At 41.1% G+C, this 24,756-nt stretch overlaps 3 protein-coding genes across 5 annotated transcripts; 2 read left to right on the top strand and 1 right to left on the bottom strand.

Moving 5' to 3' along the window:
• Positions 1-7,180: 7,180 nt before the first annotated feature.
• LOC102720653 (F-box protein SKP2A) lies at positions 7,181-10,265 on the top strand. Of its 2 annotated transcripts, none has more exons than XM_006645064.2 (5): positions 7,181-7,286; positions 8,245-8,543; positions 9,117-9,465; positions 9,540-9,681; positions 9,811-10,265. In XM_006645064.2, exons 2-5 carry the CDS (start codon positions 8,284-8,286, stop codon positions 10,182-10,184), a joined length of 1,125 nt encoding a protein of 374 aa, XP_006645127.1. In that variant the 5' UTR covers positions 7,181-7,286; positions 8,245-8,283; the 3' UTR covers positions 10,185-10,265. The 2 variants fall into 2 exon arrangements, with proteins under 2 accessions (XP_006645127.1, XP_006645128.1); XM_006645065.3 differs by lacking the exon at positions 7,181-7,286 and adding an exon at positions 7,775-7,953.
• Positions 10,266-16,971: 6,706 nt separating this feature from the next.
• Positions 16,972-20,478, top strand: LOC102720378 (scarecrow-like protein 1). The gene is made up of 4 exons (XM_006645063.3): positions 16,972-17,079; positions 18,205-19,608; positions 19,779-19,934; positions 20,015-20,478. Exons 2-4 carry the CDS (start codon positions 18,293-18,295, stop codon positions 20,211-20,213), a joined length of 1,671 nt encoding a protein of 556 aa, XP_006645126.1. The 5' UTR covers positions 16,972-17,079; positions 18,205-18,292; the 3' UTR covers positions 20,214-20,478.
• A 41-nt stretch (positions 20,479-20,519) lies between these two features.
• Positions 20,520-24,088, bottom strand: LOC102720096 (5' exonuclease Apollo-like). 2 transcript variants are annotated; one of them, XM_015842957.2, is made up of 5 exons: positions 23,824-24,088; positions 23,609-23,717; positions 23,181-23,392; positions 22,869-23,075; positions 20,520-22,043 (listed from the first exon to the last, which is right to left on the bottom strand). In XM_015842957.2, the coding sequence occupies exons 1-5, from the start codon at positions 24,019-24,021 to the stop codon at positions 20,916-20,918; spliced, it is 1,854 nt and encodes a 617-aa protein (XP_015698443.1). In that variant the 5' UTR covers positions 24,022-24,088; the 3' UTR covers positions 20,520-20,915. The 2 variants fall into 2 exon arrangements, with proteins under 2 accessions (XP_015698443.1, XP_006645125.1); XM_006645062.3 differs by having other exon boundaries at positions 23,609-23,714.
• Positions 24,089-24,756: the final 668 nt, after the last annotated feature.

Below are 24,756 nucleotides of genomic sequence, written 5' to 3'. Positions count from 1 at the left end.
TTTCAAAACACACGTCACAAAACATACATGGTGAACTTGGTCATGGTTTTTTATTGGGATTAGTTCTTTACGAATTTCGTCTAGTGCTTGGTGCTATGCCACTGTCATAAATCTGTAGTATGCATGTGTTTTATTCATCTTCAATAACAATTGCAAAAATGACGTGTGCGTGGATATTTCGTTTGTTTTTTTCCTAGCCTTTCACTCTTAGGACTGGGATCGTTATTTTTCTATATTTTGGTTAAAGAAAAGTTGTCAATTTCAAGATTTTGTATCTTTTAGTAAGAGTTTTTTTTCAAAAGGTTAGTAAGAGTTGAGAATTAAAGAAAGAGGGAAAGGAGCCTTGCTTCTTAGTTTTCAATATTTGGTTGCTTCATAATTTTCAGGCTTTTTTCTTGTCTGCTTTTATTTTTTTTTATCTTGTGAATTATTCTTTTTACTTTTGTATGCATTGGTGAGGGTTGACGGAGGGAGAGCGTTTTTGTGGGCACCCTCTCACCCGAGAGCTGGTTGAACAAAATCATCCAGGGGTAATTAAACGGTTTGTGAAAGTTTAATGTGTTGCTTAGACTGTTTTAAAGCTTAAAGATAGATTAACCAGGGTGTCTTTCAGGGGTACTGTATAGCTGAAGAGTGTGATCTGTTGGGTAGTACGAAAGAAGAGTGCCAGTTTATGCTGTGACCTTTTTATTATTGTTTGTTTTCTCAACCAGGCAGAAAGAAAACATATGTAAGGCAGCAGTTTAGTTTCTGCTAATATAAATATATGCAATTTAGGCAGCTGTTTTCTTTCAGTTTGTCCAGCCAGTTGCCGTTTTCAGGCGAAAACGACTACCAATCAGATAAGGGTATGGGCCATCTAAAATGCTGCCATCTGCTTTGCACCCTCACCTTTTTTGTTCAGTTAATGCTTATAAGTCAAAATTTAAATTTTCTAACTTTAAATTTGCAGTTAATTTAGGGTTTTTTCATTGTAATTTATCTTGCAGTCTTGATTTTTAGGTCGCTAAGAACACATATATAAAAGTTGTATTCGTAAATTATTATTTTTTAAATATGTTATTTGGTTTTTTCACTGAAAATGCCAAACAATCACCCCCTTAATCCCAACTGAACAGGTTGCTGGAGAACTTAGTTGATGGGGCCATTCCAATCACTAACCTTCAGAAAAACAAAAACTTCTGATTAAAAACACCTCCATGCTGAAAAGGAATGAATAGACCTGTGGATTGCTATCTGCCGTCCTTTTCCAGCTTCTACAAGTTGGCAAGGGAACCATCGTTCTTCTGCTGAGAGAGAAGTCTGAAAATTCAGGGCCATCATTGTTTCATTAGACAGCCAATCTGTTCCTAGTGATTTGAGTTTGTAGGGAATAAAATGCCTTTTGACTGGATGCCTATTCTCAAGACGCAATTTCAGAAAATAAATGAGAGCAGAATATTATTGCCCAAGAACCTGCAAAAGCATATATGTGTGCGCAAGAAAAGTTGCTATTCTTCATTACTTGAATACTACTCATAACCTTATCCTACGAAACTGAAAGGTGTATGTACTAGAGGGAAATGTATTTTTCCTGCTACTGAGACAAGAAGTTATTATTCTCTACGGCAGAACTTTTGAAGTTAATTACTAGAAGGCTGTAGTGATGTTTTATGTTAGTTTAGTTAACAAACTCTTAGGAATCTGTGAGCAAGGAAAAGATGAGAAGCACCCATGCCTAAAGTTAAGCTCTGGAGTCACCAACTTTAATGTTTACAAGGGACCATTCTAATCTCCTAAGGCAGAGATTAGAGGAACTTGTGGGACACTCAGATCTCATCATTTATAATAATAATAATACTATCTAGGGGTCATGTTTTTTTTTTCTAGAAAAAAATCAAATGACATATTTACAAACAAAGTTTATCAATAAAACTTTTTATGCGTGTTCTTAGTGATCTGAAAACAAATGTCAAAAAATAAACTATGGTCAAATAGTACCAAAATCATATTTAAGGTTAAGAATTAAAATTTTGGCTTAGTCGTAAATAATTTTCCACGATAACTAACGCGACTGCAATGGGCCCTCACTCCTCTCCATCAAAGATCAGATATCTTTCTTAAATGATCATAAGAAAAGCAGACCAGTCTTTTTATGGCAGTACCCCTTTTCATCAAGCTGTTTTTAGCCTCTGTTTGCATTATTATAAGCATAAGCAAAACTGCTTATTAATATATAAATAATAATTTATGTATATTTTTATATACATATGTTTTTAGCTATCTGGAAGAAAAAACTAAAAAATAAACTACAATAAAAACCTAAAATAAACTCCATATTTAAGTGTAAATTTTTAAATTATAGTTTATAAGCATAAGTATAAGTGAAAATACGGTGGGTTTGATATCTCATGGCATAGCCAATTGTTCGAGTCAACAAGCAAATGAGCAGCATACGCCATTGCTGTCCCAGCTTTGTTGGCACCCGATCAACAACAGCAGATACAAGGAATTCAGATGAAAGGATTTTGTGCCCACATCAATCATAAAAGCAAAGCTTCTCCACCGTTCTGGATTAGCAGAACATATTCTGGATTGATTGTTCTTGTACATTAGATGAACTATTAGCTGGGCGCTATAAATGAGAGGAAGTAAGATGAACACAAGCATCTGGAAATGTTAGCGACTATCGAGTATTCAGACATTCAGAGACGCTGTTCCTGACGACCTCCTACTTTGAACATGGTACTTGACTAGGTTTTAGCATCTTCGGCCTGTGGTTTCTTGCACAAAGGTACGTAGCGGAATTACGACTATGAACCGATCAACGTCAAGGAAAAAAAAACTCTGAAACTGATGGCTTATGTCTACTTTGCGTATTAACGTAGCCCATGGAATGAGATGGTTTTTGTTACCTCAACTCTTGATGAATTTAACAAATCTTTGCGTGCTAATTCAGTCCTTCAGTTGGATTTTAGAAAGATATCCAACTGTCCAAGTAAACATCATACACACTGAAAGGCTAGATAATATTGACAAGTATTATAGTTTAAGGTTGTGCCTACTTTGCTTTACCTGATCATCCGACGTTTTTGTTCTGAGCAACACATAGGAAGTCTGAAACTGAGTAACCTCTGTACTATAAGACCACGCATCGAGCCAATGGGAGGAGTTGGGCACACGCTTGCGTCAATCCGCACGAGAAGATGCCCTGCAATTTGGCTAATCCATCGACTAATTAAATTTCTGCAAATCGATCTACATCGTGGCCGATATCTGCAAAGCAATTCTGGTGATCTTATCATCACATTTGGCTGTGTCTCTTGCTCGTCGGGGGCGCTTTGGGAGCTCCGGGGATGAGTGCCAATGTGGGCTAGATTCGTGGCTAGGTTCATGGCGACTACAAATGGACAAGCGAGTGGGTAGCAGTAGAGCATTAGCAAGGACAAATCAGCATAGAGTGGTGAGTGACACTGCAAGATTGGTCTGATCAGAGGCCGGTGTGTCGCCTGCCTTTTGGGATCGAGCAATCAATCAATCAATAGAGCCATGATTGGTCGCATGCAGGGTAGATTCAGTAGTTTGCGGAGTATAGTTCATTGAACCTAGACGGGTATCTGCTTGACAGTCCACTTTAGGCTTCTCTGTAAAATTGGTGATATAAAATAAAGAGTTTGTAGCAAATTAATGCAGCTACTTTTGGACCCAATCACCCAACTACAGATTGGGTGGCCGATCCAAACATAACATCCGGCGGTGTTTTCTGTTTCATCGCTCAGAGAAAAATATCTCCATCACTTGGTTTAATGTTTTACTTTAAATGTTTAAATGTTTTGAGAATACGGGACGTTCAAAAGTTACTACTGATTATAAACGTGACACTCTAACCCAGCGCTCCACTTATACTTTCGTTCTCGTTTCATCTAGAGATACTATATTTAGGATGAAGTGGGTATATAGGTAGGCTCAAACATATCTAAACTTTTCATATTGGACAAACATATCTAAACTTTTTACGTGGGACTAATCTCACCAACTGAACACTTGAACCTAATGAGCCAATGGGTAGGAGTATTACACTCTCTCCTTTAGGGTTGACGCCCCCGCTACCTTACTGCTACTCAGCAAATAAATATCCAGGATCTCCTCACATTACCACGATGTTGCAACGTGTCCCTCAATGGGCCACCGCATACGTACACCCGTGTTGTGTGGGTTCAGTCTTTGATACCACCTGTAACACCCCAACCTTTAAATCCGCATAGAGTAGGCCCACGTTCCCATAACACATCACTTACACTTCCATCCCCGCTTTGTGTGAAAGGATTAACCCGGAGGTACTATGCTTGGTAAACTGGGTATACAAGTTGGCATTTTTCATGTGGGACTAATTTCACCAACTGAAAACTTGTGCCTAACGTTACTAACACGAACGAGAACACACATAGGCCAAAACACTAATAATGGGCTCGGGTATCACAATAACACCAAGAACCAATATGCTCTAAGTCTAAGTTTTTTCCTTTTGAACTAGAAATATCCAAGATTTTTTTACTATAACATCTAGAAAAAAAAACTTATTTTCATGCAATTTGGAGGCAACGGTGGATACATCGGTAAGGTGGTGTGTCATGGGTAACATCTAATTGGCAGAGGATGAAATACTTGAATACAATAAAGTGAAATAAGATAAATAATGGATTACAACAAAACGTCAAAAAATGCTACTCAAGTGGCTAGGTCTAAGCCCTACGATGACGAGTGGCAGTTGCGAAAGAGGAGGTCAATCGAAGAGCTCCAATGGCTTCGTAGGTGACTAGTGGATGCAAGAGGTTCACAGTTGTTGCCCCATGAGGAAGCAAAACAAGAGCCATGAGGGAGACAATAAGACGTGGGAGAGAACATAAGTGACAATAGCATGGAGTGATACAACAACCAGCAAGCATCGACCCAGGCTGAAGGCCCGCTCCTCAAATGCTTTCTTCTTTCCATTTTCTGTCCATCACCCCTCTGAGACAAGTGGACTTACGATGCTATAGGCAGCAATGGCAAGGGCATGTCCTACATGCAACATCAACACTGGTTGTTAGTGAGGACACTACCTAAGAGATCAATAGTGAAGCTGATAGTTGAGAGCTCAACTACTAAGCTATTTAGAACGAGTTGAAGGGGAGCAAGTTCCATGGTATACCTGTAGCCGAAAACTTAAAACGAGTGGTAGATGGATGTAACATGAAGAAGTGCTAGCTAGATGTTAGACTAAACTATGTTGTATCTGATATTTTATTGTAGAATAGGACCAACGGCGGTGAGCATTTTTTACTATTTTTAATTATCTCTTCTTATAAGCTATTGAACTCAATACTAAAATCAGGTTGACTAGAGGACGATATAAGTTATGAGCATGAAACCATGGCTAACATCCTGCAAGGTGGCGGACTCATCGCCGAGGACGAGGAGGACGACACGCCCACACGCACACCACGAGCGGCCACGCGCCTGGGCACATGCGCTCACACTACCATGGCCACGGCTATGGTAGCGGGACGGCTATCGTCACCTCGTCGGACGACTAATTGGTACTAGATGATACTAACGGATGTCATCAACGTTGCAGGATCAGGCAGCGCGAAAGGATGGTGGAGCGTGAAGGGCACGCGTTGGAGTTCAAAGCCGACGGAGAGGAGTAGCACATGCAGAGATCGACGCTGACGACAAAGCAGTGTGGACAAGTGGAGGGAGCAGAGGCACAACAACGGAAGGGTAGGAGGGCCAGAGGCAGAGCAGCGTGGACCGTGGAGAGATGGATATAGAGCAAGGCAAAGGACGGAGATGGAGCAGCACAAAGGAAACGGCACCGGCATCAAAGCAACATATATGCACCGCCTTTGTCAATTAAGGCTTCTCGTAACGACGTGCCATAGACTTTTGGTACTAGAATTATACAAAACAAGCTAGCGACAAGAATGTAGGAGATCTTTGCTTATCCAAGTACAATTATGTTGTTAGTTGTTTACATGTTTCTTAGAATTTTCATCTATACTACTGTAATCTTTGTAAACAACGAATCTTCAGTAAACACTGGCCTACGAAGGCTTACATCATTTTGTAGTTGCCACTACTTATAAATCAAAATTTGAATTTTAAAACTTAATTTTTATAGTTTTTTCATCATGTTTTATTTTATAGCTTTTAAGTCACGGCTATACACATGATATGACACTAAAAACAAAATATATAAAAATAAAAATAAAAATAAAAAGTGGAACCCACTTAACAGTTAGACAAACACACTAGGTCTCACACTCCTCTATATCTCCAAGGCGAGCTGACGTCACCTCCTCTCTCCTTCCCAGCCATCCTCGGTTTTTTTGTTTTTCTAATTATTAAATTTTGCTTCATATGCCACATCAATACTTAGATGAAGACCGAAGCAAATTAGTCACGTAGACATCATATCAGCTAAAATCGTCGTTCAAATCGTCTTAGGACTTATTTTGCACGGATTTTGATAATTAGGCCTTGTTTAGTTCCAAAAGCATCACATCAAATTTTTAAACACTTAAATAGAGCATTAAATATAGATGAAAATAAAAACTAATTGCACAGTTATAGGGGAAATCGTATGACAAATTTTTTTAGCCTAATTAGTCCATGATTAGCCATAAGTGCTATATTAACTACATGTTCTAATGACGGATTAATTAGGCTCAAAAGATTCGTCTCGCGGTTTACAGGTGAGCTGTAAAATTCGTTTTTTTATTTATGTCTAAAATATGTTCCGACATTCGATCACATTCAACGTGATCCTTTTGCCAAAAATATTTAGCAATAAAGAAGGCCTTAAGAGACTTGTTGTATCTGATTTTTGTTGGAGGATGAATATAAAATTCGTTCATCATCGGATGAACTTATTCCGACCTGAACAGCGTTTGCGTAACCCGGGCCCAGGCCCAGGCCCTTCCAGACCTTTCCTGGTGGCGGCTTCGAGGTCCGGACAGCGAACTCCTCCCGTTTTCCCGTCCCCGCATCCAGCGATCGATCGACGGGATAAAAATCCCGGCGCCACCGGCCACGTGTCCGCCCCTCTCTCCCGCCACGCGCCTCCTCGGCCCGCGTCCCTGACCCACCCCCCACGGTGGCGCATCCTCCTCCTCTCCTCCGTCTCCGGTCCTCGCCTCGCCTATTAGAACCCGAGCCCTCCTCCCTCCCCAGGCAGCCGCCAGTTCACGACTGCGGCAAAAAAAGTTCTCCCCTTGTTATCCTTGGCGGCGTGCGCTTCTTCGCTTCTTCTTGGAGCGACTTAGGTGAGTAGAATTGCAGAAAGTTCCTTTCTTCCGGAATTTCCTGGCCTTGTCTTAGGGATTCGTGGTGAGGAGATCGCCTTGGCGGTTTGGATCCCCCGGTAGTTTTCTTGGTGTTCCCCGGTGAATCTTTGAGCTTTTGTTTATGCATTTCCTCAGCTGTTTGTGTGTGTGGCTGCCTGTGCTCGAAAGCTACTGCGATCCTGGATGATGATTGAGTTGTTTTCTTCCCCCCTTTCTTCAAGATATTTAGACCAGGTCATTTTCAGTCTCGAACGGATGCTGTCTGCGTGGAAATTGGGTCTCTTTATCATCTGGTCTCTGAAGATTTGGATTTTGTTTCCTTAGTTTTCCTGGATTAGCTTCTCGTGGCCCGGAATCATCTGGAGCTTAGCTTCGTTGCCTTTACTGATTGAGATTTGCAGTGCCGGGTACGCCTCTGGTGTTTTAGCTATAGAAGGGACTGAATTTTCGACACTCTGTCGAATCAAAGGTTGAGCAGCTTGCATCTCGCCTCCTTGTCTGCCGTTTCGTCTGCATTTTGGGCTTAATGCGGTTCTGACTTGGGTTCCTTTTATAAAATAAAAAGGGGGGGGGGGGGGGTCGGTTTTTGCTGAAGCTAAAAGTTTCCACTTGCAGAGAATACTTTCTTTTAGGAGCTCCCCTTGAGGTACCTTTCTTTGCTTTCCTGGATGTTGATCGTAAGATTGCTCCTTGCGGATTATCTATCCCTTTAAGCTGTCTTTCGATTCTTCTGAAGATTTGAGTTGTTTAGTTACTCGTGCAAAACGAGCGGTGTTTAGATTCTCGGTTTGTGGTTTGTGATTGCTTGATGCCACTGTATCTGTGTTTTGTAACTCTGTATTATTTTGCTATATATTTTGGTATTAGAAGATTTCCTTCTCTTGTTTAGACTCGGATTTAGTACAGGGTCCTTAATTAACTGCGCTGTTGATTGCAGGTTTAGTTTGTTTTCGGGCCTCGTATTCTCGACAAAACAATGGACGGCGAGCAACTGATGAGTAGTGAATTCGACGATTCGTTCAATGCCCTCATGGTTTCTGGAGGTGGTGAGAGTGGACAGTCACAGAATGGGGGCACAGGAACCAGCTTGTTAGGTTGGAAGGACCTTCCCATGGAGCTGCTCCTGAGGATATTATCAATGGCTGGAGATGACAGGATGGTCATCGTGGCCTCTGGTGTCTGCACCGGTTGGCGTGATACGTTAGAATGGGGAGTCACGAATCTCTCTCTTTCGTGGTGAGTATGCCAATCCGCCTTTGCTTCTCATACGTGGATAACTGAACATGATTCTGACCATACATTAGAGAAGTGAACACGATTCTGATGAAACCATTTTGTTGTCCCCATCCGATCTTTGATGGATGGATAGATCGTTTGCATAGTATGACTATGACATATTGAAGATTAAAGACGTATAAGAAATGACTCTTGTGACAATATCCATGAATAATTATGTAACTCAGGATACAAATTGTACAGTGTTTTATAGAAACTTGTCACTTATGTTTGATTACTTTGTTCCATACGTACATCCTAGCATCAGTTCTTGTGTTACTGGTTCTTTACAAAAAAAAGATGTAAGTTGTTATATTGAAACTTTTGGTAGTAAAAGAGCAACAGAAAAATCTCAGAGTTTAAGAAGTATGGTCAAATAATGTTGTCCCGGGCAATTTGTTTTAAGAGACAGCTATGTGTTTTTATTCCTACGAACGTTATGTAGTGACTGCAAAACCTTATCATTCTAAACAATGTTCTGATTTCTTCTGTGGGCAATTTGGCTGTTGATTAACCATAGTTTGTTGTTTTCAGGTGCCAGGCTCACATGAATGACTTAGTGATGTCACTTGCTCAGAAATTTGTGAAGCTGCAGGTTCTTTCTCTACGACAAATTAAACCTCAGCTTGAAGACAGTGCAGTGGAGGCTGTAGCAAATAACTGCCATGATTTACGCGAGTTGGATCTTAGCAGAAGCTTTAGACTTAGTGATCGATCCTTGTATGCTCTGGCACATGGGTGCCCCCATCTTACTAGGCTCAACATCAGTGGATGTTCCAATTTCAGTGATGCTGCTTTGGCCTATCTCAGTAGTCAGTGCAAGAACCTGAAATGCTTGAATCTGTGCGGGTGTGTGAGGGCAGTTTCTGACAGAGCATTGGAGGTACCGAAGTTGTTACAACATTTGTTTCGCACTTTCGCTACGATTTCTAGCTGATCTTTATGTCCTCGATGCAGGCCATCGCCTGTAACTGTGGCCAGCTGCAGTCTTTGAACCTAGGCTGGTGTGATAGTGTAACCGACAAGGGAGTGACCAGCTTGGCATCAGGATGCCCTGAACTTAGGGCTTTGGATTTGTGCGGCTGTGTTCTTATAACAGGTAATCGTCGGTGTTTTTGCCTGATCCCAGTGTCTGACATTCTTCCGTTTGAACAAACTTTGCTGGTCAGCAAGGATAATTCTGCTGTCTGAAGCTTGGCATAATGGCATCTCGTTTCTTGATGTCCAGATGAGAGTGTGGTCGCTCTCGCGAACGGCTGCCCTCACCTGCGGTCGCTGGGGCTCTACTACTGCCAGAACATCACCGACCGGGCCATGTACTCGCTGGCGGCGAACAGCCGGGTGAAGAGCAAAGGCGGCCGGAGCTGCAGGGACGCGGCGAGGAAGAGCGACGGGCTGGCCAGCCTGAACATCAGCCAGTGCACGGCGCTGACGCCGCCGGCCGTCCAGGCGGTGTGCGACTCCTTCCCGGCGCTCCACACCTGCCCGGAGCGGCACTCCCTCATCATCAGCGGCTGCCTCAGCCTCACCTCCGTGCACTGCGCCTGCGCTCACCACCCGCACCGCCCCGGCAGAGCCATCCTCTCCAACCACGCCTACTAGCTCGTCTGTCTCCTTGTAGATGTTAGAAGTGAAACTCGTCTTTGCGAGGGGAGGAGTTGTAAATTAAAACCCCAGGATTGCCGCACTGACTGGGAGAACTTCCGTGCTATGGATCTTGTGTTTGCCTTGCAACAGATCTTTTGAAGCGTGTGCATTATGATGAACTGCTTGTGCTTGCACAGTAGATGCAAACAAAAGCAGCTAATCACAGCAAATTCACGGCGATGACAAATTTACGTAGGCTCTTCTGTCATCTTATCTGGGCGTTTTATCCCGTAGCAGGAGGCGATTACAAACATACAAATCTAGCCTAGGGAGGAGGGGTTGGGACCCTGGCTATTTTGCAGGAGACCCTCCTACCACGGTTTCTGGCCCATGGCTCTATCTGCGGCGGCCCATAGGGCTCACGTTTGTTCGGCCCCCCACTGCACGTGAGCCACAGAGGCACGGCCCAACACCTTCCATGGGCTTCACTCGCACGGGCCGTGATATTTATGGGCCGTAATGGCAAGTGAAAGGAAATGGTCCTCCCTCCCATACTGTGTGCGTTTTGTGAAACTTATGGTTGTTCCTGGAACTTTTTTTGTTTATATATATTTTTCTTCCACCATTTCATGGTGTAAGATTTTTTTTAGTTTTGTCTAGATTCACATGGATTCTAATGAATCTAGACATATATATATATAAATTATATATATTCATCATAATTTAGGCAAGACTAGAAAATCTTATAATAGCAAAGTCTTACAAGGTAGTATTATTTTTTTAAAAATAGCAAATCTACCCCCGGCTCAGTCAGTAGGCGTGAAACATTCAGCTACACCCTCCAATCTAATGATCGTCACCCTTACTCCAGTAGATATTTCTCACGTCATATTTCATGTCCACCTTGTGGTTGTGGGCGTTATATATTTCGCATCCACCGTTTGGGTGTTGGGGGAGGGGGATTAGATTTGTTATTTCTGGAAACAAAATTCTATTTATGAAAATTTAATAAAAATATATAAATTCCTAGGTTCTTATGTATGGTCATGACAGTAAACATAAAAGGGTATTATTAGATGCAGTGACGGATCTAGAAAAAATATTACGAAGGGTTGGACAAAAGAGAACTAAGAACTCGTGATGTTTGCTTTTAGCCCTTCTTCTCTTCACTAATACCAAAAAAATTGTTGGGGGAGGGCTAAGGGGGCTTCAATGGTACCGATCGGGTAGGGGGCTGCAAGCCTTCAACTTGTATGTATTAAGATAGTTTGTACTCTCCATTATAAAACGTCTTAGCTACGTCTAGATTTATTTATTGGAGAAACACCCAGAGGTCTTTCGGCTAGCTCCATGAGGGTCATGGGGTGGTGGGCTAGCCGGGCTAGATTCAGAGTCTCACTTCTACCTATTTAATTGATATTAGGTCATTCATAATATCCAAGTTTAGATTATCTATTGATTAATGATTTGTTCTATATATTTACATTCATTGATGTTTATTTGAATCTAATGCGTAAGTTTTTTTTCGTTTTATATTATAAGACTTTCTAGCTATGCCTTTATCAATTGATAAATGTATATAATATATATATATATATATGTCTAGATTCATTAATATCCATATAAATTTAGATAAGACTACGAAGTTTTACACCGTGAAACGGAGTAAAAATATGTACATCTAACACTGAGATGCTGTCGTGTACGAGCTAGGCGTGTGTTGTGGCATGGCGTGGCGTGTCACGGGCCGTTAGCATGATGCAGCTGCCGCACGCCCGCATTGCACTGCACCGCACCACCATTCTTGTACGAAAGATTCTCCCTGCTTCTGACGACATATGCAAACTTGCGTGCCGTTTCGTCGCATGCAACGTCGCAGGGTGACGGGCACGCAGATCTCGCAACCAGCACGAAAAACATATAGACAGACCCCCCGTGTCAACAGAGCTACGCAGCAAGTTGCACGATTGCTGGATATCAGATTCAGTGTACTGCACAAACAAACTGAACAATTCGTGGGACTCTCAAGGCAAGCATGGACCCAACAATCATTCATGCAGCAAACCTTTTCATGGACCCACTAAATTTCAACATGCAGAGAAACCTGTAGAGCTACAGGTTTCATTATATCTTATAGCAGTATTTCGAGGAGAATTTAACTATTTGTCACTCTTACCAAGAGCCCCTACTCAAATGCTACTCTTACCATTGTTTTTATTTTTTTTGTCACCCTAGGGACGTAAAATATCAGTTCTATCCCTATCATTTCATATTTCTTTACCATGTTACTTGTTTATATGATCGTCTATCTTAAGTATGTGAAGATAATCTTTTTATGCTTGTATGCTAAAATAATTTGTATAGTAAATAAAATAGCTACGGATGCAAATTAACCCTAATAATGCTCTTTCTTTAACTCATGCTCGAGCTATGGATATTGAGAAATTAAACTTTTATTCATTATTTTAGTACGTCATATTTAATACCTGATCTGTCAGAGATTGTAATAAGAAAAGAAACATTTAATTATGTCATTTAAAAACTTTGGAAATGTAGAAATTTTCTATAAATATGGTTTGAGTAAAATATTAATTCATCATGATAGGAGTTATGATGTCATTTATTATGGTTAGTCAGGTTAGACGTAAGGATATTTTAGAATTCTAGCAATCGTGTCTCATTAGAAATAACGAGAGTAAACCATGCAGGTAAGAAAAGTTATGGAAAGGAAATATAAAAGAGATAAAAGGGGTAGAACGGATTTTATATGTCTCTATTGTGGCAAAACATTAAAAGCAACGGCAAGAGTGGTATTTGAGTAGTGTCTTGGTAAAAGTGTCAAATAGTTAAATTCCTCTTTGATGAAGTAGAGGAAAAGGAAAAATTTCTACTTAAGTGCCTGCGAATGATTGGTGGCGATGAATGAGTGAGGCCCTGTTTAGTTGTAGAAATTTTTTCTAAAAACATCACATCGAATCTTTGGACACTTCATAGTATTAAATATACATTAACATTAAAACTAATTACACAGTTATGGAAAACCGCGAGACGAATTTTTTACCTAATTAGAACGTGATTAGCTATAAGTGCTACAGTAACCAACATGTACTAATGACGGATTAATTAGACTCAAAAAATTCGTCTCGCAGTTTCCAAATAGAATCTAGAATTTGTTTTTTTATTCGTGTCCAAAAACTCCTTCCGACATCTGGTCAAACGTTTGACGTGAGTTTTTACCAAAAGATTTTGCCAACTAAACACCACCTTAATGTATGCATACGTCTGCGCTTTGACTAAACATGGTCACAACTCACGACTCACAACACGGCAACAACATGCTTGGGCACTTGGGCAATAAAAAACACAACTCACCCAATATCAAGCGACCATTTTTTTTCCGCTTATGCTCGTAATCCGAAATTTAAATTTTTAATCTTAAATTTAGAGTTAAATTGGTGGGGTTTTTTTACCAAGGTTTATTTTTCAATATTAACTTTTAGATCGTTAAAAATACATATGTAAAAAAACTTTATTCATAAATTATTTTTCATCTACAAATATATCACTTGGCTTTTTTTCCATAAAAAACTCAAACACCCCCCTTCCTAGCTTGCTAGCAGTGCAAAGGAGTCAAAAGGCCCTGCACGAAACGACACCCGGGGCCGGGGCGCCGTGCCTAGCTAATCCAAAAATCCAATCTTGCATGACGATTTGTTATTAGCAGCACACGTACTTTATTCTAATCTGCCTGCAAGCTTTTGCTGGAAAGCACTGCACGCAGGATTCACAGGTGAGAGACGGTTTTGCCGGCTTCCAGCCCACAGGAATCACAGGCGAAAAACCACCTTTCACACTGCAGGAGAGCGACTTCTTGAGATGATTGGTTGGAGCTTAGGGACCTTAACTAATCTGGGAGTGTTTACATGAATTATGAATGATTAATTATCCAAAGCAGATCGTAAACAATTCTGTGCAAAAGTGTACCTCCAGCGTTTCCGAAATGTGGATCTTTCACAAACAGATAGTGAAATAAACGTGGTCATACATTAGTCCCGGTCAAAAGTAAGTTATGGGTGGGTAATGATATGCTGATATGTTCAGATGATGATGATATGCGAAGCTTGGGCTAAAGTTAGGGTCTTAATTGACTGCTACTCTATCTGTTATATAATATGAGATGTTTGACTTTTTTCTTATAATATTTGACCATTTGTTTTATTTAAAAAATTATGAAAATATCATTTATTTTGCTTGTGACTTACTTTATTATCAAAAGAACTTTAAGCACGACTTATCATATTCTATATTTATACTAAATTTTTGAATAAAACGAATAGTCAAACGTTACAACCAAAAAAATCAAACATCTTATATTATGAAACGGAGGTAGCATTACTCTATTAGAGACTACTGGGTGAAGCGTTTGATTATATTGTCACCAATTAGTTTGCACCAAACGATGGAATTAAGGTGGTGTTTAGTTTGAAATTTTTTTTTTAAAAAACATCACATCAAGTTTTCGGATACATATTTGAAGTATTAAACGTAGTCTAATTACAAAACAAATTTCAGATTCCGGCTTGAAACCGCGAGACGAATTTTTTGAGCCTAATTAATCCATCATTAGCACATGTTGATTACTGTAGTACTTATGGCTAATCACTTTCTAATTAGGCTCAAAAGATTCATCTCAAGATTTTTTTCGTAAATGTGTAATTTGTTTTTTGATTTATCTATATTTAATACTTTATTTAGGTATTCAAAGATTTGATGTGATGTTTTTGAAAAAAAATTTGAGAACTAAACAAAGGCCTAAGATCCTACGAGAAATGTGCGTGACATATTATGATTACAAGTTTTCTGCTACAAACCGAAACTCCAATGACGGACCATAGGTAAGCTTTGCAGCATCGGTACGGTAAACTGGTACTCGGTAGAAGTTTCTATTGGATCAAACTTTTTAGACCGAAGACAATAGGGTAGATCGATCAAACCTTCAACAAGAAGGCGACGGCAATTTCACAGAAATTAACAATTCATTCATGGACTCACTAATTTGTGCAGCTACTTGTCTTAATTCTATTAGATCATTTTCTCCACTATGGTTTGTGCTGCGTACTTGTTAAACCTTTCCATAGTTTTCAACGGTCAAGCTGTGAAATGATCAGCTTGGTTTGGTTTGGTAAGGATGCGGTGAAACTGGAAATGCCAGCCGTAACCAAATGGATAGGATCTTGTGTAAGCAAGCATCTCCATTCAACGTTTTGTGGCTTGTGTAAGACCGAGTCCAACAGTCAATGTGAAATATCATCAAAACTATTGGGGAAAATTTTGACATGAAGTGCACATAAACACTTGTGCAGAGTTGACATGCAAAATACATATTGCATCAAAATTCAAAGATAGAGAAAAGAGAGTACATTTACAACAATTTGCCAAGGCTCCTCCATCCATCCAACTGATACCAGGGAGCAAAACTAGATAATAGTTTGAAAAAAAATTCTAGTTTAGCTTAAAGTTTACAACGGTTCCACTGGTCTATATCATCTTTGATAGTAGAAAAGAACACTATCTGTACCTCAATTTCCTCATGTTGAAAGGTACTCCTATTATCTGCAAAAATACTTTGGCATTTGTGTATTGAAAAGTATATTGGTCCATGCACAAAACATCAACAAAATAAATGACTAATTGTCTCTAAATTTTGTTCCCTTCTTGGATAGGGTGATCTGATCCGAAGAGAGCTGCCAAGTAGGAGAGACAACGTCATTTTCCACTGGATAAGGAAGTCGATGATAATTACATATTTTCATATTCCGATAATGACTTTTTGACTATTTGGTACGAAGAACTTCTGTTCTAGAATTTTTTTAGTATGAATATTATGTAGCTTTGCTATCACGTGAAAAACACTGCACGTCTACACCGAATTTAGAATATAATCATCGATTCCACTAAAAGTTTTCGTGTATATATTTATACTGATAAAATATAAATAAATCATAACTCCACATAACGTACTAAAATTTTTCGTGTATATATTTATACTGATGAAATATAAATAAATCATAACTCCACGTAACGTGTGTTTGCAAGGATGTAAATAAGAATACCACAAATTCTAAACTTAAATAAATAAATAAAATTTCTAACTAAACATTCACTCCATGAATACCTATATTTCATACCACAAAGAGTATAAATTATCCAAATATAACTATAAAAAATAAGTACCCTTATTTTAAAATGCTAGCGATTTGTGTATGCATCAATATGTCATGAAAAATTATATGGCGGTGGTTAATAGACTCGTTGGACATTAGATATATCTAATACTTTTTTTGTTTTTTCAATTTGTCTTCGTTGACTTTTATATATACGTTTGATTGCTCGTCTTATTTTCTTTTTTAACAACTCTAAAGCTACTCTAAGAGAAAGCACTCTAAGTTTCTCTTTATGACGCACGTAATCCAAACACGTAATACGTGTAGCCGTCGGCGACACCAAAATGAGAGAGCAGGGCATCGCGCGTAGTCTCCCCGGGGGACAAAACCAGGAGGCGCGGGCGGCGGTTCCCGTGGGCGGTGGCGCCACAGAGGATCCCCCCCAGACCCCGGTGCGGTGGCGAGGCGGCCGCCGGTCGCACCGAGACCGCGTCCCGTGCCCCTCCACTCCACCGTATGACATCTCGGACTTGGCTGCCGCCACCCGCCACTCGCTATCCCCAGCCAACCAAACCAAACCAACCCAACCCACCCGCCTCCTCTCTTCTCTTCTCCAACCTTGCCTTGCCCTTCCTTCCTTCCTGCCTCCTCCCCATTTCCGTTCTCCGCTTCCCACCTCGCCTTCTCCGCTCCTCTCCGGCTCCCGTGCGCGCTACCGCTACCAGCAGGGACCCTCGCTCGCTCCTGTAAGTGCTTGCTTTGCGTTCCTCAAAAAAAAAAAAGTGCTTGCTTTGCTTTGCTGCTTTCTTTGTTGCCTCCTCGCCTGCAACTCCAAGGATTGGTCTTGTCTGTTCGTCCTTTTTTTTTTCTGTCTGTCCTTTGGTTCTTTGCTCGTGCCCCTGTGCTATTGGATCTTGTGGTGGTTCTTTTTTTTCTTCATCTTGTGGTTGCACGATCGGTGTTGGTTGGTGGTGGTGGTGGTGTGTGTTCTTGGGGAATCGAAGATTGGCTTGGGGGATGACGACGAGGAGGAGAATTTGGTCAACTTCTGGGGTTTGTGTGGTTGCTTGCGGGCAGAGTTTAGGGGTTTGGGTGCCATGGCAATCTTAGAACATGGAAAGGCAAGTCCTTTTTTGTGCGGAGTTTGCGATTGCGTATTGTTTTTTGGTCGATGATGTCCGTGTGGAACTGTGGATTGGGAAGTTATGTCGGGAGAAATCAGGTTGATGAACCACAGAAATTTTTAGGGGATTGATATGATCATGGCTTGAACGTAGTAGAGATTTTTTTTGGCTTATCGTGCTGTTGAGGATTTACACCAATACTTTATTTGTGGCGCGTATAAGCTGTGGTTTATTTCGGTATTTCTGGTGTATGTATTCTTATTTTTTGCGTTCTAGGTCAGCTTGATTAAGGTTTCAGGCGCATGGTAATCGGTCAATAATGCTTGAGCTATTTCTAGCGTGTCTTTGTTGCTCACCATACCCTGAAAGCTTCTAGTTAGTTGCTGCTGGTTAGACAAAAATAAAATCTCTTTTTTTAAGTGTCTGCTCTAGATATTTAAGTTTCCATCAATTGAATTTTGGCATAGCTAGATTACCTGTTAGGTCAACATGGAATCGGCAGCACTGAATTACTCTACAGAAACTTCAAAATGTCGTTCTGACTCCGTGCAATTGCACATACTTTCAGTCGGTGCAGAGGTTGGAAGTCGCTTCCATCATCCAAAAAATCATGTTTTCTTTGCTATTAGTTTGCATCAGAAGAACAACCAAAAGAAGCTAATTGAATTTGTTAAATATGTCTAATGTTGTGAACGCAATTTTAATGCTGTTTCACTCAGTATATTGATGTATCCTGTGTTATTTCAGGTGTGTGTTCAATATCCATAATCAGAGAAAGCCGGTTCCTTAAGTTGAGTATTTAGCCTCGTTGGTTCAGAAGCACTAGAGAAGAGTGATGTCTTTTGTTAGGCGAGCGGACCCGTCAACAACCTATGCAGATAATCTTTACATACATAAATTCGGCCCTCCAAATTCAAATTTTGCTGCACGAAGATATGCGTCTGACACGCAGTTGTTCCGTTATGGGCCTGAACCATACAATTCTGATAATTCCTTTTACAATCAGCAAGCCTCACCAATACCGTACATGGTAACAGCTGATGGCCATTCTCCAGCTTCTGCAGACATTCAGTCCAATTCCTGCTCTGATGTGGCAAAAGACTCACCTTTGGTGTCCAATGTATCTCAGCAGAATTCCCAGTCTATATCAGATAATCAGAGTTCTGAACTTGAAGTAGAGTTTGATGAAGATGAGATCAGGATGAAGCTTCAGGAGCTTGAGCATGCTTTACTTGATGATAGTGATGACATCTTGTATGAAATTTCCCAGGCAGGTAGCATTAACGATGAATGGGCTGATCCAATGAAGAACGCTGTACTCCCCAACTCACCAAAAGAATCAGAATCAAGCATCAGTTGTGCTGGTAGCAACAATGGAGAACCACGGACCCCAAAGCAGTTGCTCTTTGACTGTGCGACAGCATTATCGGAATATAACGTAGATGAAGCACAGGCAATCATAACGGACCTCCGGCAGATGGTTTCAATCCAAGGGGACCCCTCTCAGAGGATTGCAGCCTATATGGTGGAAGGTCTTGCTGCAAGAATAGTGGCATCAGGGACTGGCATCTACAAGGCCTTGACATGCAAGGAGGCCCCTACTCTTTATCAGCTTTCTGCAATGCAAATCCTCTTTGAAATCTGCCCATGCTTCCGGTTCGGTTTCATGGCTGCTAATTATGCTATTCTCGAAGCCTGCAAAGGTGAAGACAGACTGCACATTATAGACTTTGACATCAATCAGGGCAGTCAGTACATTACACTGATACAGTTTCTGAAAAATAATGCAAATAAGCCACGTCATTTGAGAATAACTGGTGTGGATGATCCTGAAACGGTGCAGAGGACCGTTGGTGGTTTGAAGGTCATTGGTCAACGTCTAGAGAAACTTGCAGAGGACTGTGGGGTATCTTTTGAGTTCAGGGCAGTGGGTGCCAACATTGGGGATGTTACACCTGCAATGCTAGATTGTCGTTCTGGGGAAGCGCTAGTCGTCAATTTTGCATTCCAACTGCACCACCTTCCTGACGAGAGTGTTTCGATTATGAATGAAAGGGACCAGCTCCTTCGAATGGTGAAGGGTCTCCAACCAAAGCTCGTGACATTGGTTGAGCAGGATGCTAATACCAATACTGCTCCGTTTCAGATAAGGTTAGTGATGTAAAATGGCTTCTTAAATCTTAAGATGCACCATATATTAGTGACCAAATTTTCTCCTCTAGATTGTGTACCAACTACCAACCTGTGTACTTCCATTGCTGATTACTAACTCGTTATGAATTATCATAGTACTAAACATCTGAAACATTTCACTCTGGTAGGTTCCGTGAGACCTATGATTATTACGCCGCACTTTTTGATTCACTGGACGCGACACTTCCAAGGGAAAGTCCAGATAGAATGAATGTGGAGCGGCAATGTCTTGCTCGTGAAATTGTCAACATCTTGGCCTGTGAAGGTCCTGATCGTGTGGAGAGGTAGTTCCGAGTGCTGTTTTCTACTCATACATTCCACGGCTCTCTCTTCAAATAGCTGACTGAACTTATGTATGCTGCAGATATGAAGTTGCTGGAAAGTGGAGGGCAAGAATGACAATGGCTGGCTTCACACCATGCCCGTTTAGTAGCAGTGTCATTGGCGGGATAAGATCGCTCCTGAAGTCATACTGTGATAGATACAAGTTTGAGGAGGACAATGGCGGGCTTCACTTTGGCTGGGGAGAGAAAACCCTAATCGTCTCCTCCGCATGGCGATAGAGCTTACGGGATGAGTTGCATTAGTGTTGCTGTTGTTTAGGAGTATCTGATGCAGAGGCTGTAAAAAGATGTGAACCACTGAACTGTTAACTAATCTTACCTAATCGTAGATGTCCGCGTTTCAGAATAATCGAGGTGAACTATGTTGTATTAGAGAATTGGCACATGGTTGTGGTATTTTGGGGTAGAATCATATCTTGTCGACTCTGCTTCATGTATAAAATTATATATTGCTAGAATATAGCATGTCATGTTTATCCTCTCAGATCCAAAATGCATTTAAGCCTGTGTAAAAAAAATCGCTTGCAAAATCTTATTTCCTTATTACCGTAATCCAGTTTTGAGCAAAGAAAACAACCTCAGAAGTGTGTTACACAGATCGATGCAAATATCCCTCAGAATTGTATAACTAATTACTTCTATTTGGCAGTGCGATCTCAGGATTGTACATCGATTTTACTACAACTGGTATAAATTAAAAATGTTAGTAATACATCAATTTTCTTTACAACATTTTGAAAATTGTACAATGACATGTATAAGCTTTAAAAAATTGAACGAATCCTCTCCTGTACTGCTGTAATCTGGGCGGCTGGGCTCTGGTAATCTCTGTACATGTCAATCTTATCTTCAGTGCAAAGCTCAATCTTATCTGAAGGTAAGGCGCGCCATGAAGTCAACGCAGGACAAATGTACAATCACTCAATCAGTGCTACGTTGCACTTTGACCCGTTTAGCGGATTTCAAAAGTCCAACAAGGGACGGGAGGGGTCGTGGGACAGGGACATTTTTTGATCTGTAAAGCCTCTTCAAACTAGCGTTCAAGCATTTCGATGATCCAACAACGCATAAGATGTCCCTTTGACAATCTGTTGTTTCTCCACTTCTGACCATGCAAATGTTTGAACTTTCAGCATGATTTATTGATTCTGACTCTACAACAGCATCAGACTTTTCAGGCTCCTCAACCACCGGCGACAAACTGCACTCACCAATAGGTAAATACTGGATTGAACGTCTTTCTAAATGTCTTGGGGATGCAACAGGCTGACAAGAAGGGTCCTCATCTTCAGATTCTGAATAATCCTGTTGAGACTTTGACACTTGCTCCATGGCAAAATCAATCCCTGAATCTGGACATTTTTCACCATCACCGCTACTATCAGAAATCAAATATGATGGTGAATGTGCCCTGGCTTCTTCAACGGTAACCCACTGATTGCACAATTCTTCTTTCATTATGTCAATTTCTTCTAAACCAAATCTTGCTCTTCCAAATAATGTAATATCCGGTTCCTGAACTGGAAGGGATGGCACAAATTTCAGTTCAAGTGTGCTGACATCAAAGTTTGTACATTCTTCGCCACAATGAGAGGTTGAATGATCATGATCATCTTCAACAAAAATTGATTGATCTTCATTTGTGTGTTTGTCGGAATCACGCAATGAAGAGGATGCTGACTTTTGGAGAGGATATCCGAATATCTTCCATAGTGGGTCATCAGCAGTTAAGCGGGTCTTGAAACAATTTTTCTTTACATAGCTCAACTCCATGGCAAAGCATGGCGGCGTTGTTGAAATTACCCACTGAGGATGGAGAAGTTGCAAGGCCTGTTCTAACTCATCACGCGAGGAATGAATAGAGAAACAAACATGCCAAACCCCACACTCGTCCATCACAGCTTCTGTTAGGCTGGGTTTCTGGCTTTGAGCACAGTGTGCATACCACTGTGTTGAGGGACGGATAAATAGAGGTTCAGGCTGAAGACTGGTCCTTGCCTTTTCAATCTCTGTACATGCTTTGTCATATAAGTGCTGGAATCCAACAACCTATAACATAGGTTACAAGTAAAAATATATACGTGCTGGAAACTAACATCCTACATCATAGGTTACAAGTAAAGAAGAAGAAAATGAACATCCATACAAAACATAGGAATATAGGATAGACCAGAATAGATTAAGCAATTTAAATCTGTACTAGTCAAGGTTGGTTATCATCAAATCCTGTATATACTGTTTTAGCAACAAATTTAGCTTGAAATATTGAAGAGGTTGGAGTTGATTTCATCATTTTCTTTCCTTTTTGCAAGGAGACTGGAGTGTGCTCAGTCATATGAGTGTGCAGTAGACCTTTTTTTTTTTTGAATAGTAAGCTAGAGGAGACTCTACCTTGTTGCCATTGGGTGCAGTAGACCTGGCAGCAACTATTTTTGCTTCAGAATGACAATAAGATAAAGCTCACGCCCATGTGTACCATGAACAGAGATTATGTATTTAGGATGAACATGGATCAAGCTGGGCCAACCAATTGTCCTGTTTTAGTTCCTTTCCAAGAAAATAACCTAGTGTGTTCGCACAGGATTGTACTACCCACCTTGCCCTATAGCTCTTGCCGGACCGCTACCAGGCTTCCAGTCGTTTCAGACACCTCAATATATTTTAGGAAATAACAGTCTTTCTAGCTCCCAATAATGATAAGACTTGGGGTCGACTACTTGAGTCAGATGTGAAACCAACTAAGTACTGACACTCGTGCCTATATGTACTATAAAACATCTTCCCTCTACGTGCAAGGTTCTAAAAGGAAATAAATGCAAGATAATCAAGTGAAAAAAATTACAATGGGATTTAGTAGTTGGAGGGCTAAAGTACCTGGAATCGACAAGATGGATCATCAGTAATGATTTCAGGGGCCACGAGAGACAGTGCTCGAAAACAATCCAAGCTCCTTCTCTTGTCAACATAAATCTTTGATCCAAATGTCCTCGACACCTCAACAAGGATATCCTCGTGACCAAGAAGATCACAAGCAAGATATACGAAAGGAGCATCGGGATGCTTCCATATGCAAGCTATAACCTGCAATCACTAAAACATTTCTCAATGGTGACTGCTCATGTTGTCATATGCACACTCCTGCAATCACCACCAACAAGCACGTTTGATTTAAGTGCAGAGGAAAACCTGCTGAATAGCTGATTCCTTGCTTGGTAGCTTGAGGAAGCATTTGGAAAATGTGCAGTCCAGGAACACGAAATCTAAACGACAAACGTTTTCTTTTCCTTTCTTCGCTATGTACTTTAGTGGCAAATTCTGTACACAATCTGATGTAAACCGACAATCCCCCGTGTGCAGAATGCTACCGAACTGACCCTCAAACAAGAACATAACCGCCCCTGATGACACAGAAGAAGTGCATTAGGCCCTACCCTTCCCATTTCACATATAAAAATACTCATAAAACTACGAATTCCATTGATCATAACTTGGCCGCTGAATTGAAGTATCTCTCCCTATCGACTGACAATTAAGTGATATATTTCTATACGTTAACTTAAACACGGTGAGCTGTAAAACTTTAGGCAAAACTGAAAAACATGAACCAGAATTACCAGGGCAGTGATTGGCATCGTACGCCGTCACGGAGAACCCGCCGGCGGGGTCGTCCACCACCACCGTCTTCCCCACCTCCATCTCCACGAACTCCTCCCTCTCAAGCTGCTACACGGCCAGCTTTTGATTAGCACAGACACAGACACCGCCCGGAAACACAATCAAACAGGAACCGACGCGACGCGAGTCGGGGAGACTGGAGAGGGAGTCTTACCTGGGGAAAGTGGCGGAGGGCGAGGGCCATGGTGAGCCGCGTCGCGTAGACGGCGCGGGGGCCTTCTCCGGGGGCGGCGGCGCCGACGAGATGGTCCCGGTGCGCGTGGGTGAGGAAGCGGTGGCGGCGGCGGCGGGAGGAGGAGGGGCCCCACGTGTCGACGGCGAAGGGGAGCCCCCGCGGCATCTCTATCGGCATCCTCCCGAGAACTTTCCGAAATTACGTTTGGGTACTCCGCTCCCCTGAATCGCTCGCGCCGTCTCGTTATTGGTGGGGCCAAGTTGCGTCCGTTTATATAGACCCGCGGAAAGTGGCGCCTTCCTTCAAGAGGAAGGAGGAGTAAACGGGCTAATGGATGGTCGTAACGGGTTTTTGTTCATGCATCCAAACTCTTGAACCCGTTAATCAGTATAGTACGTGCCTCCGACAGATTTTATGGGGCCAACCGTGTCAGTGTGTTTGGGCCTTTTTAATCTTGGGAGACTTTCTTTTGGGTGGTGGGCCTTTAATTCGTTGAATTGCTATACTTTGGGCCCAATAGCTACAGAGCCCAATTAAGATAGACGGTATTTTACTCAACTTCCAAGTATTGTCAAGCATATGGTACAAAAGTACTACCGTTTTATATTTTAAGACTTTTTAATTTTAACTAAATTTATCAATTGATAAATCTATCTATCTATCTATCTATCTATTATAATATAAAGACAACCCAAAAAGAAGGCTCCACAATCGTTCTGGAGGCTAGAAATTACCACGTTAATTGGAGAAAAAGAAAACACCATTAGATCACGGTAGATCTAGATTATAAAGGTGTAATTAAATATTATGTGAAAAAAATCTATGCCGTTAGATTATAGTAAGTCTATATTTTAATGGTGTAAATTAATTTAAATATATGTAAGAAATATAATCATATTTGGAGAAATTAGA

This window comes from Oryza brachyantha, chromosome 1 (assembly GCF_000231095.2).
Source record: "Oryza brachyantha chromosome 1, ObraRS2, whole genome shotgun sequence".
Taxonomy (NCBI): Eukaryota; Viridiplantae; Streptophyta; class Magnoliopsida; order Poales; family Poaceae; genus Oryza; species Oryza brachyantha.
The sequence above is the reverse complement of the archived record's forward strand: the minus strand, read 5'-3'. Positions and strand labels throughout refer to the sequence as shown.